This window comes from Drosophila bipectinata, chromosome 2L, assembly GCF_030179905.1.
Source record: "Drosophila bipectinata strain 14024-0381.07 chromosome 2L, DbipHiC1v2, whole genome shotgun sequence".
Taxonomy (NCBI): domain Eukaryota; kingdom Metazoa; phylum Arthropoda; class Insecta; order Diptera; family Drosophilidae; genus Drosophila; species Drosophila bipectinata.
In genome coordinates this window covers 12192383-12204765 of record NC_091736.1, presented here as the reverse complement: position 1 = coordinate 12204765, position 12383 = coordinate 12192383, and the positions used below count along the sequence as shown (strand labels likewise).

The 12383-nt window shown below is 39.7% G+C and overlaps 5 protein-coding genes across 6 annotated transcripts in view; 3 read left to right on the top strand and 2 right to left on the bottom strand.

The window, feature by feature from the left end:
- The window catches only part of beat-Ic (beaten path Ic), a 54850-nt gene that overhangs the window by 16348 nt on the left and 26119 nt on the right, over positions 1–12383 (top strand). Inside the window, exons 1-2 of one of the 2 annotated variants that reach the window (XM_017241632.3) lie at positions 178–982; positions 11994–12358. In XM_017241632.3, coding sequence (XP_017097121.2) covers positions 12184–12358 — 175 coding nt within the window. In that variant the 5' untranslated portion in view covers positions 178–982; positions 11994–12183. Of the gene's footprint in view, positions 1–177; positions 983–11993; positions 12359–12383 lie in introns of those variants that run through there. The other variant, XM_070277718.1, reaches the window with a different exon arrangement.
- LOC108125433 (keratin-associated protein 5-2) lies at positions 1965–2738 on the bottom strand. The gene has a single exon (XM_017241633.3). The coding sequence runs from the start codon at positions 2483–2485 to the stop codon at positions 2054–2056; it is 432 nt and encodes a 143-aa protein (XP_017097122.2). The 5' UTR covers positions 2486–2738; the 3' UTR covers positions 1965–2053.
- Positions 3225–3491, top strand: LOC108125436 (uncharacterized). Its single transcript, XM_017241636.3, has one exon. It carries the CDS (start codon positions 3327–3329, stop codon positions 3489–3491), a length of 165 nt encoding a protein of 54 aa, XP_017097125.1. The 5' UTR covers positions 3225–3326.
- On the top strand, positions 3515–4155 carry LOC108125434 (uncharacterized). Its single transcript, XM_017241634.3, has 2 exons — positions 3515–3656; positions 3723–4155. The coding sequence occupies exon 2, from the start codon at positions 3759–3761 to the stop codon at positions 4077–4079; it is 321 nt and encodes a 106-aa protein (XP_017097123.2). The 5' UTR covers positions 3515–3656; positions 3723–3758; the 3' UTR covers positions 4080–4155.
- On the bottom strand, positions 4559–5093 carry LOC108125435 (uncharacterized). Its single transcript, XM_017241635.3, has 2 exons — positions 4932–5093; positions 4559–4863 (listed from the first exon to the last, which is right to left on the bottom strand). Exon 2 carries the CDS (start codon positions 4845–4847, stop codon positions 4659–4661), a length of 189 nt encoding a protein of 62 aa, XP_017097124.2. The 5' UTR covers positions 4848–4863; positions 4932–5093; the 3' UTR covers positions 4559–4658.

Sequence of the window (12383 nt, the reverse complement as noted above, 5' to 3'; positions counted from 1 at the left end):
AGTTCCGAGTACTCTTCAGCTGGCGCTCTCCTCGGCAGGATACGACCTCGGCCGAGTCCTGGCGGCCCGTAACAGCATCGGAATCGGCTCTGCCAGAGGCAGCTACTGTTGTTGGGATTCCGGCGAGTGCCGACAGCTTCCTGCTGCTGATGCTTCAGTTACATTGATAATGCCAAATCGTTTGGTCGCTCTGCCGCTGCCACCGTACCCGAGAACGAAGCCACAACAACCACGACAACAAATTTAACGCAGGCGAGAGCTAATATTTGAATCAATTTAAATAATAGCCGTATAAACAAACCGCAGAAACAAAAAACAATTGCCAACGGACAGAAAATGAATTAGCCAGTCTAATTGCCAAACGCAATTGAAACAAAATAGCAAAATCAGTGGACAAACAACTGCCGGCTAAAAAGTGTCAGAATTTGTGAAAATTAATATTTCACTAGAGATTTGAGTGCTACCAAAATAAAACCAAACAAAAAGGCAAACAGACAGCACACTGCACACAGAACAGAGACCAAACAGGACCAAACAAAACTTTTCGCCAAACTTTTATTTCGTACACACACAGGTTTTTTTTGGCCCAACGCGATTTGTTCGCACAAAATTATGAAAAATATGTGAGAAGTGTGCAAAATCCCAAAAAAACACTCGGGGAGCAAGGACCTGAGCGGCGGGCGTGCAAAAAGCGTAACTGAGAGCCTCTGGCATAGGTCAAGCTCCGAACTCCAGTGCGAGATATATTCTGGTCGGTCTCGGAATCCCCGACGTGGTTCTTCGAGGACCCTACTCCCACGTACTCCCTGAACTCCATCCTGGTGCCAGTGTCGGTGTTTTGAGTGTGTGCGTGGAAACCCGTGTAACGTGCTAAAATAAGTTAATTTATTGCCGGGACAACAATAACAACAGCAGCTCGCAGAGACAACAATCGCCGGCAGTCATAACATTTACCTTGTTTCCCAGTTCCCCCCAAAAAAAGGTAGGTCGAGAATCTGGTTCTGAATCTGAATCTGCAATCCCTGCCGTGGTTGCTTTTGTCTGAGAACTCCCACTAGGTGATGATAATATCTGTTTCTTTGTACTCTGTGTTTGTATCTCCCCCTGCATAAAAATAGATAAAGCTGTGAGCTTGGTTTTAGGCTCACCATCAGTACAGATTGACTTTTATGATTTTTAGTAGTGTGCCTTACTTAAACTATATTTTTTAGTTAGCTAAAAATACTTAGACGGTGTGGGGGTTTCATTGCTTTAAGAAGTATTTTCTCTGAAAAATATTTGAGCTAAATTATGTGACCATCAATATTATTCAAATTTTTGGTGGGTCCAAATAGTTCTCAATTTCTGACAAGATCTACAATCTGCCTTGCTCGACCATCAAAGCTTTCTTAAACTCTGAAAAACTCATTCAAATTTCCATTTAACTTAAACTGTCGAAGCAAAAAAGCGAGAACAAAGAATTTTTCAAATAAATTGACTAACTAAAGCAATTTAATGGAAAAATATTTGTTTTACCATTTCTCACTATCCGCTGACCAACAGCTGACCAACAGTTCAATTGACCAGTCTTCGCTTCTCAGGCGGGCTAAAAAATACAACAAGCGGTGGCACGAAAACTGTCAGATCCATGACCTACATAAGTACGGCGTGTAACCAAATAGATTGGAAAGTTTCCACACGCATATGCATTTTGCTGTTTCACAAAAATTTTTACATCCCTCCACACCGGGTCTAAAACCAAAACAAGTCATTTTCAGATTTTACCCATTTTTTGTATTGTTTTTTTTAGCCGCTCCATTCAACGGAAACTTTTGCAGCTATACGAGTATTTCTATTTTTTATGCTTTTCTGGCTTACAAAAGTTCGAATGTTAAATGATTTCGTGGCGCAAAGTTTGGCAACCCTGAAACTGGACCTCGGTCATTTGTTAGCCTGTCAGGGAGAGCCAAAAAACTAGCTGAATAGGAGGGAATATGTAACTTTGGCTGACACGTAAATTTATTGCATTAAAAATAGCAAAAGTTCCATCAAAAGTGCAACAACAGCAAGCACACTAATACAGCGGTCCGAAGCAGCCCCACTCGTAGCAGTTGCGGCACTTGTTGGGCACGAAGTAGAAGGGAGGGGCACAGTTGCTGGGGCAGCATGAGCTGCAGGTGCACTTCATACAGGGCAGGACCGGGCCCACCGGCCCGCAACTAAGGCGGTACGATACAACGGCACACGGCCCGGAGCCGCACGGTCCACAACAGCTGCCACAGGACCCGCCGCAGGGTCCGCAGCCGCCACAACAGGGCCCACAGCCTCCACAGCCGCCACTGCCACATGGTCCGCATGATCCGCAGGGTCCACAAGATCCACATGGTCCGCATGATCCGCAGGGTCCGCAGGGTCCGCAAGGTCCGCAGGGCCCGCAGGGTCCGCAAGGTCCACATGGTCCGCAGGGTCCGCAACGCGGTCGACATCGGGGTGTTGCACAACTCATCACGAAATTGGTTAATCTTCCGCCACTTGTGGCAAAGTGCTTTCCGCAAAAAACGTGCTAAATACGCCCGACAATGAAAGGATCTTAGACTCTTTCAATGCCTAGCCGCCTATTTAGCTCGTTTTTTGTCCGCCAATCTTTGCGAAATCACTTGGAAAATTTGGCAATTCTCGACGAGCAGAAGCTGTTGCAATTTCGTTAAATCTTTTTGTTTTTCTTTGGCAAATAAGTAAAAGTTAATGTGTTAGGAGAAATAATATGTTTGGCTTCTATACCATAGAATATTTAATATCAGTAGAAGAATAATCACTTTCTCTTCCAACTATTTTAAATAAACTATAATACGCTGCGTATTTGCAATGGTAGCTTATCTTTCAAATATTACGCATACGCAGTGTTGGTACCAATTTTTGGCAAAACTGATTTTATTATTTGAATAAAATTTTTGTGGGTTTTGTAGTTTTTATGATCAAACTTTCTATTAGGCCAGAACATGATACAATTATATAATAATTATATATATATACTATAATATATATATATATAACATATAATATATATATATAATATATATAATATATATATAATTATATATAATAATATATATATATATAATTATTATATATAATTGTATCATGGGCCAGAATAGTAGGCAGTATTTCAAAGATATTTTTTTCTCGCCTAAGGAGGCTATGAGGCGATTGTCAAGTCGAAAATCGTATCCGGCTGGGCTGACCTCTCCTCAAATCAGTTCACTCTCTCGTTCGGCCTAAACCACTCGATTTTGTGTCGGCTCCTGGCTAAGTAACTGAAAAAAAAAACTTTCACCGAAAAATTTAAGATGTGCGGCGGTTGGGCCTGTGCTTCCTACAATATCGCGTGCTGCAATCCGCGAAACTCGACGTTGCGCTACACAGGCCGCTGCTTTGCGCCCACCCCCTGCGGTCCCAACGACGACTGCGCCGTCTGCGGTGGGTGCTGTGGCGGATGCTGCGGCGGATGCTAGGCTCCTGGAATTAAGCCATCACACAATCGAGTGGGGGGAGTTGCCTTCCAAAGCTAGTTGTCAAACTAGGAGGCCTAGAAAATAGAGACCTGTCATCAAAGAACCTGACCCATTCAGTCTCAGTCCAGTCATTGCCACCTGAACACCTTTCCCTAATAAAACGGAGTAAGTTTTTTAATTTAATATTTATGGAAAACAATTTTAGTTTGAAGACATCCAATTCTTCTTTAGTTCTCTTAAAACCGCACATTTAAAATATTCATCAAAATGTGCGGTGGCTGGGCGTGTGCCTCCTACGAGTTGGCTTGCAACAATCCACCTTTGTCAACACTCAGATATACCGGTCGTGATTTCATTCCCACTCCTTGCGGGCCAGGCGACAAGTGCTATGTCCGTGACACAAGCCGCAAGAAGAACACGAATAATTGCTATGTGCCACATGTGCTTGCTCCCAAGGAGGCTAACCTGTGCTGGCAAAAGCATGGCACCAATGTGGAACAGAAGACTGAGCCAAAAGCTGAACAGCAAACTGAACCAAAATCAGATCCAAAATTGGCGTCAAAACCAGAGAGTCCGGAGAAAAAATAGGCAATACTAGACTGAAGACAAAAATATGTATCTAAATTCTCAACATTCTTATCTAAATTAAAAGTTGTAGAACATATTTTTTATTTTATTTTATTGTAAAGAAAGGATATTTATTTTTTTTATTTTAAAAATTCTAGGGGCTACTACAATTCTACATTAGTTACATATTTTATTGAAAGTTTGGTGGTAGAACTTTGTGTTTGTTGATAAATTGAAGCCCGCAACGTATTTATCTCGCGGTATTTATATGAATTTTTCCTTCATTAAAATTTATTCATTTATTCAACAGACCTTTTGAGGGTCTTGGAGTTAAATATTAAAGAAACAAACAGTTTAACTGCTAATTTGTTTCGTACACAGCTGAATTTCCCCAACCCGTTGTCAATAATCTTCTTTATAATTGCCGGGAAGTTTCCATGATAGAATGGTCCAAAGCAACCCCAACCGCCTGCATTAATATTTAAAAAGAAACCAAAAAATTAGTTTAACTGCAATTTTATTGTTTTGTACACAAAACCAAAGCTCAATTTTTCAACCCCACTATGCGTTATCTGCTTTATTAGCGCCGGGAAGTGATCCTTAGTAGAACGGTCCAAAGCAACCCCACTCGCCTGCACAGCAACATCTGTTCGGGGGGCATGTCCAAGGACCGCAAGGAGGGTTTGGACCACAGCAGCAGCTCGCGTAGTTCATGGCCGGAAGCGCAGGTCCGACTGGGCCATAGGACAAGGCATAAGAGACTGATCCACAAGCTGCTTGGCAACACATTTTGAAAAGGAGTTTTCTGAAATAAAATATTCAGAAATATATATTCTGAATATATATATTTTTTTTTTTTTTTTGAATACTTACACTTTTAAGGCAAAAGATATTAATTTTCAAAATTCCAAATTTTTTTTCGAATTTGAAATTTTTAAATGATTTTGGTTGATTTTTCTAAAGAGAGCTCTGGATGTGTACAAAACAAGGAGCTAAACTGGAATGAGCTAACCTCACAGTGCTCTGGCCTAGCTCGTAGAATGTTTTCCTCCAAGCCTACTGGGTTCTACAAAATTTAAGCTTAGGAAAAAAACGGAAATCCCAAATATCGATCAAAGTCAAGGCGGTGGAGCTCACAAATTTCACACATCGATGATTTAACATCAGGACAAGTGAGCGAGCGACAAATAAAAAAATTGAATTTCTCTAAGGACTAAACAGCAGAGCAACAGTTCTGCTCCTGTGGCAAAAAATAAGAAATCATTGAAACATGTCTAAAAAAAACCCGAGGCGCCTGGGGAGGATAACACCAGCCAACGGTAGCGTAAGGGTGAAGTGGATGCCGAAAGGATTTCTCGCAGGACTCACTCTAAACTGAGTCAAAGTCGATGTCGTGGCAGACATGAAAGTCTATTAGACTCAACGAAGCAACCTTAACGTCGTTTTCCAGCTTCCTCTGGCTTCGGGGCGGTTAATGCCTAGGCATCTGCGGGCGGGGCAGGATATTGGACGCAGGACCCCTCCGTGTGTGTCTGCTGGTGTTGTGATTCACAAAAGCTGACAAGCTCATCGATCCCTGAACATTAGCTAAACATAAATTACACACATGACTGCACAACAATTGAGGCGTTTATTATAATGTGTGTTCACACTTGAGGCTTTCAAAAGATGCACTCACACCGATAGACGTAGAGTCTGGCGGCGGAGGAGGTCATACCGAAATCCGAGGGAAAGATTTAAGCTTGGTAGCAGAGTTACGTTTGATTACACTCGGCCGTGAAAACAAACAAGCAAATCCTTTAAAGAAAACCTTAAAGTAAAATATGGAATTGTTTATGGCTCTCAAATCTGAGTTTTATTAAGCTGATTGAGTGAACTGAGATGTTATAAGAACTTGGAAATAAATGCATTCCAGAAATGGGACATCCTTAAAAATGTTTTGTAATTTCTTAAATTCAAGGTACTATTATTACTATATGAATAAGGTTTTCCCTTTCTTTCATAGATAAAGCTCTATTTTTTGTTTAATTTATTCATTTGATTGCTTTTAAAACCCATTTACATCGATTTACCAAAAACCGGTCCCAAAAGGCCGCCTCTTGATGATACATCAGCCACAGACCACAGACAGTTAAAAACTATTGCGAAACTCATTTCGAGACTGGCTAGGAAAAAGGGAAAACCAACTTCAAGACTGCAATTGAGTAACCCGCACCTCCTCCCTGCCCCAGGACAACACCCCACTTAAGATAATCTCATTGGTCGGATGCCAAAAAGTTATCCGTCCTATAAAAAACCATTCGCACACACACAGTGTATAAAAATGTCACCACAAAAAAGAAAACAGCATGGATAAAAATAAACACGACAGGGTAAACAACTAGAGAGGCTTCAACTAAAAAGGTATTTCTTTTAAATCAAATACAACAATTTTTACTGGGATTCCATGGCTCCTCCGGGCCGTACTTCTCGGCCTTTCCCTCTTCCAAGTGGACACGATGGGCACTTCATTTCACTCCAAAAACATATTGAGCCGGGCCACTTGAGTGTGCGCCAAGAGATAAGCGCAATTATACGGCTTCAAGTGCCGGACCCGGACACGAATGGGGACCGCAAAGACCAGGCCACCCGGACGGACAGCCGGGCAGCGTAAATCGTATAAATTAGGTAAAAAAAAGAAACTTAATGTTACTTATGTGTCACGGCCTTCATTGAGACAAATGTGGGGTCTTTAAGTGCATCTTTTTTTTTGCCTTTCCGTCCTTCGAATGCTTTAAATTTATTTTCTACGGAAACAGATACTCATATTGAAAAGGTATACAAAAGAAGTTGGCAATTTTTGTGAACTTTGCCATCTCACATTTTCCCTGTGTCCCTGGTCAAGTGCTCGTTATGGGCAATTCCTGCTCAAACTGCTATTTGGGTGCTTTTGTTTTACTTTCTTGTTTTTGCTGACCGCATGCTGAGTGCGGTGCTCCTAGTTTGTGGGCCTTCTTTTGAAGGGCCTTTGTGGCTGATCTCAAAAGAGGCAACTTGTCAAGCATCGGTTTCCGAAAATGCTTCCAAGTGGCCATTGAAAAGTTTTCTGGACAACTTCTCAATATATATGAAATTTATATTCGTGTGTTCTTGTTTCGTAATCATTTTTTATGGCAAGTTTTCTTTGAAAGTAGTCCTATATGCTTTGCTTGTTAAATTAAATTAATTTAAATATCTCCTTTTCGTTCCAAAAGAGGAATATTTCTGTAACTTTTCATAATCTTCTAATAATGTCAAGAAATTTAACAGGATCTCACAGCCAAAATGACAAAAATCACAAGGGCCACCCATAAAATAAAGCATCCAATTACGTTTCCTAAGAAGTACACCAATTTTGTAACTTATGTTGATAATTATACACACTTTGATACACTTGGAAAATATTCTCTACTTTTGAAATTTAAAATATATTTAATTTAATATTATTCTATTTTAATTGGGGTTTTCCAATATTTGAGTCATTGAATCTTGAGGTTAATTTAAATACAGAGTATAATCGAGGCAACTCCTTAGCCGAGCTCACTTCCCGTGCCACGTCCTTTGTCGTCTGCTTGGCACCGAAGTCGTTTTTAGAATACTCCTGCCAGTTCTACTCCTTCCCAGGACTGCCTTTGCTAAGTTCCTCGGTTTGGGTTGTGGGTTTTTTGTGCTATTTCTTTTCTGTGCGTTGAGCTGCCAGGCGGCGTCAAACGTCGGGCGCCAATCCGTATGTGCGTGGGTGCGTATGAGTTATTCCTTTTCCCGGCCCCCGGCTCCGGCTCTGGCTCCCGGCCTCTGGGTCGCTTTTTCTTCACTTTTCGTTTTTCGGTATTTTTTTTTTTACGCTTTTCGTTTGGTAAATGCTGCGAAACATAAAACATCAAATGTAAATTGAAAGTCGTTCGTGTGTGAAACTGAATGTGTCATCAGTTGAAGCGTTTATCATTTTTTTTTACAGCTTTTCGTATTCGTATTCGTTTTTAGCTTCATCTACCACTCGCAAGTCCCTGCCCCCTTGGCGGTAAAGATGAGGGTTTGCTTTAAGAAGTTTAGATTTTATTTGCCGGCGTGTCAAGTTGCCTTTAAACGGTTTCTTGGCAAGACCGGCGGTCGGGGTCGGGGGAGGCAGCAGTCAGGCTAAGTTGTTTGCCTGCCGGAGAATGTGCGGAAAATTTCATTGGAAGATGGGAGCTTTGACTGTGCAATGTCTTGTAAAATCTTTTATTTCCGTCCCGAAGACACGGACCCCACATGTGCGCCGGCTGAGGCATCGAATTTCCCATATAGTGTGTACACGTTTGATGCCAAGTTGTAAATATGAATATGAATTCGAACCACTTTAAGGATAAAAATAAAGTACTAACTCGTATTGCATAACAAAAGGGTGCAGGTTTATTCGAACATTCAATTTAAATCGTTCGGTTTCCGCAGGAAATGTACTTTTTTTTCAGACTTGAAGGGGGGGAGTTACTATCCTTAGATCCTTAAGTCTGCCTTGTCGTTGTTGAGTATTTTAATCCGAGAATAGCCTCTTGGCTTGTCTGGGCAATACTTAGAAGATAATTAAAAATTAAAAAAAATTAAAATGAGCTTGAATGGTTAATCTAAGTTTCATTTTACGCCTTTGTGTTTCTGTTTTCCATGCAAATTCCAGCTCAAATAAAACAATAGATGCGAAAATGCTCCTGCAACAACGACAGCTGCCAACTAGAGTTGCGGTTGCCTTTAGCCAAGTTGTCACTTTTGTTGTTCCTGGGCGGTGGCACTAACTTCATGTCAATCCTTTTGTGGCTTTGTCAGTCGTTTAATTTGAATTTAAAATGTTATCCCGCCAAATGCAATAGACACACCTCCTTCGCCCTGCCCCCTGCCAGCCTCGGCACTCATTTTCCACTTATTTACAATTACCACATTTTATTATGCTCCCTGCCCCGTCCTTTCCGGCCCTTTCCTGGTGATGCCCTTAACATTTTACCATTTTATTTATACTCCTGTTTATATTTGTCACACTTCTGTCTTTGTTTTCGGCACAGCTGCCCTCTCATTCCCTTGTCGTACATTTTTAACTGCATTTTTGTGTGTCTGTCAGATCCCACACAGCAGCCTCCACCACCTCCGCCTCCTCATCTGTAACCCCAAAAAAACCCCCTCGACCCCAATTGGGCCAGACCTTGCAGATTTCGATTGTATTTTTGTTTATTTTGTTGCAATTTTAATTACTTTAATGAAAGTTTTAATTGCGAAATAGCAAAAACGCACCGAACGACAGAGACAGCTAGCCCCAACGAGAACACAATGGCTGGCGGGAGCGAGAAAGAGAGAGCGTGGAGCCAAAAGAATGAGACGGGGCGAGGGGGATGCCTGTAATGAGTTTTTGCGGTCTAAGAAAGGTTGGCAGCTGCACGACAACGATGACATGAACACACTGAGAACAGCTTCCCTTGTTTTAGACTGTCAGGAAAATAGACTGCCAGGTGGGTGCTAAATTGGTACAGCTTTTGTTCGCGAGTTATTGAACAATGCATGCTCAGGTTAATTGATCTTTCCCTAGAAAGCATCTACAGAAATACTAGAGTTAAAGGATAAAGAATAAAACCAAAACTATTATTCAAAAATAGCTCTACATTTATTTTAAGCATTCAATATTTTTATAAATATATTTAAGCTATGTTTTGAGATCAAAGAAACCAAAATTGTTGATCTAAGTTCAAGAGTTTTCGGTTTATGGCTATCACTTTGACGGTAATCTGATGGAAAAACTTCACAGGCTCTGTAATTGCAGTTTGTGGTTACTTTCACTGAGATACACATACATACATACCTGAGCATTTGCATATGGATGTAAATATTTGCATGTATCCCCAGCAAGTCTCACCACTTGACACACAAAACCGGGCAAGCAAATCGGTACAAAAATGCATGTCATACTCGTCCTGCTTACAATTTCACCTCTGAACTCAAGCCGGAGTGTACTATGGAATCAAAATGTGAAAACAATCCAAATACCACAATGCGGAATGAAGCAAGTGAGCCGTAATCAAGACAGGAGAGTAAATAGGGGAAAAATAAAGCCAAATCGATTGAGAATCGGAATAAACAAGGCCAATGAACTGTATGAAATGCAAAATCAAAGATACTTTCCAGAGGAAATGAAAATTATAATGATATTAGGAAACAATACGTTACCCAAAGACCAGAAAGAAATTCAAATATGTTTAAGGCTTTAAAAAATACTTTCGGGCTTTAAAATCTATTCATGTGGGGAGAATCTTCTGAAATTTAATTTTATCTTCTAGCACTTTTTGTTTAATATTTAAATATTTTACCTCTTTCGGCTTTGGGCCATTAAATGCATTAATGCTTTGCATGCTGTGCCCAAACTGCAAACTCTAAGCTTAAAAGGTCCTGGTGTACAATTATGAACGTATGTTCTCACGGGTGCACGGCAGCAGAGAAAAAGATACGTGTAATTGCATTTTTAGCAATCAGCTTTTAATTGTGTTTTGTATGTGCTCATTACCCTAAACGCAGCCTGAGGAAAAGAATTTCTTGCCACTTTTATTCAAAATTTTTTAGTGCAGAGCTTCACTAAAAAAATCCACAAGGCTATCGTTGTCTTTGATGCATTTTGGTAAAGTTATCCTTTAAAAACCATAGTTTTTTTTATATCCTAAATAAAATTAAAATTATTTTTCGTCAAAAACTGGGTAATCACTTATCCTCCATTCAAGACTGACTTAATTTAAACCTTTTTTTTTTAATTTAATCCTTAAAGACACAACATGGCCATGATAAAGGATAAACGAGTATTAAGAGTAACCATGTCCGCATTTAAATGTTAAAAAAAAAACGTTAAATAAGACTAAAGGAAGGATTTTGTTAAATACATGTGTGGGTGGGGTGCTTCTGACACTTTTGTTTCAAATAAGTGGAAAAGTAGGAAAAGCGAAATGCGATCCAAAGGCGAGAAGAAAATTGCCAAAAGCAACGCCGCTCTGGAAAACCCGAAAGAGAAAAGAAGTTTTTACGAGGAAAACAAACCGTAAAGAGGACCTACACATGTGGAGTCCTTAATGCCAGTTTTTTGCATGTGTGGGAGTTTTATTTAAATGAAAAATAATTAAACCAAAGATTTAAGATCCTTTTTCTCTTTTTAACCCAAAGACAATTAGGAATTGGTCGTTAAGCAATACAGGAAATTATAAAAAAAACGAAATAAAATGTGAAATTGGACGTAAAAAGCACTGCGCTCTGGGGAATATACGCTATTTTTTTTAAATATAAAAATAAAATGCTGTAGGTATTCCGTTTCTTTCATTTCCTTATATTTTTTCTATGGATTAAGTTTTTGCTGGTGCTTTTAATGTTGCTATTTTTTCATTACTTTGTGAAACATACCCGAGAATTAGAGTTGCGAAAAACGGATCTTTATCCAATGTGTATCTACTCTGTCTCTCCGTTTAAAGCTTTTTTAATTAAAGTGCTTCAGTTAATTGTATTAATCACTGTTTTGCAATATAGTGCAGAGTCGAAACCACAATGTAGAGGAAGCTGAATAGAACGTAAATAAAAGGGAGTTAGGGCAACAAATAATCTATTATTTAAATTAATTTTGTTGAATTATTTATATGGCAATCAAAAACCAATGACATTACGGGTGTTTTTGTTTCAAATTCAAATCGTGGTTATTTAAATTGAAAGTGCAATGATAATGGCTGGTAGTTGTCAATGAAATCCCAGCATATATTGAATAAAATGATAAGTAATTACCAACTGAATATTTATGAATTTTATATTTCAAAACTAGCTTTAAATTAAAAAATAAATATATATGTCTAAAATATAACTTTATGCTTCAGTAAAATTCCCTTTAATAGTTGATTTTAATCTTTTTCTTAATTTTTTATTCAATTACAGCTGGATTAAAGCTTCCGAGTAATCCCAACTACAGAGCCCAGAAGAAGCCCGAATTCAATTGACATTTATTGGCCAATATATATTTATAGGGCCAAAATCGAAGCAAAGGAGATTCGAGATAAAAAAAAATCCAAAAGGGGAGGACACAAATACACAATACACAGAGACAACAGTATAAACATATTTTCCAATGGCGAATACCACTAAACAAGAGTCGCCCATCCGCAACATGCAAATGGCCAACAAGTGCATGAGGCGGAGGGGAGGGGGCAAGGAAGTGGCCTCAGTGCCATCGCTTGGACCACAAAATGGGCGTGGCCGCTTCTGCTGGCTGGCCATGATTCTGCTCCTCATGCTGGTGCCTGGTAAGTGAATTGTATTTTAAACGGG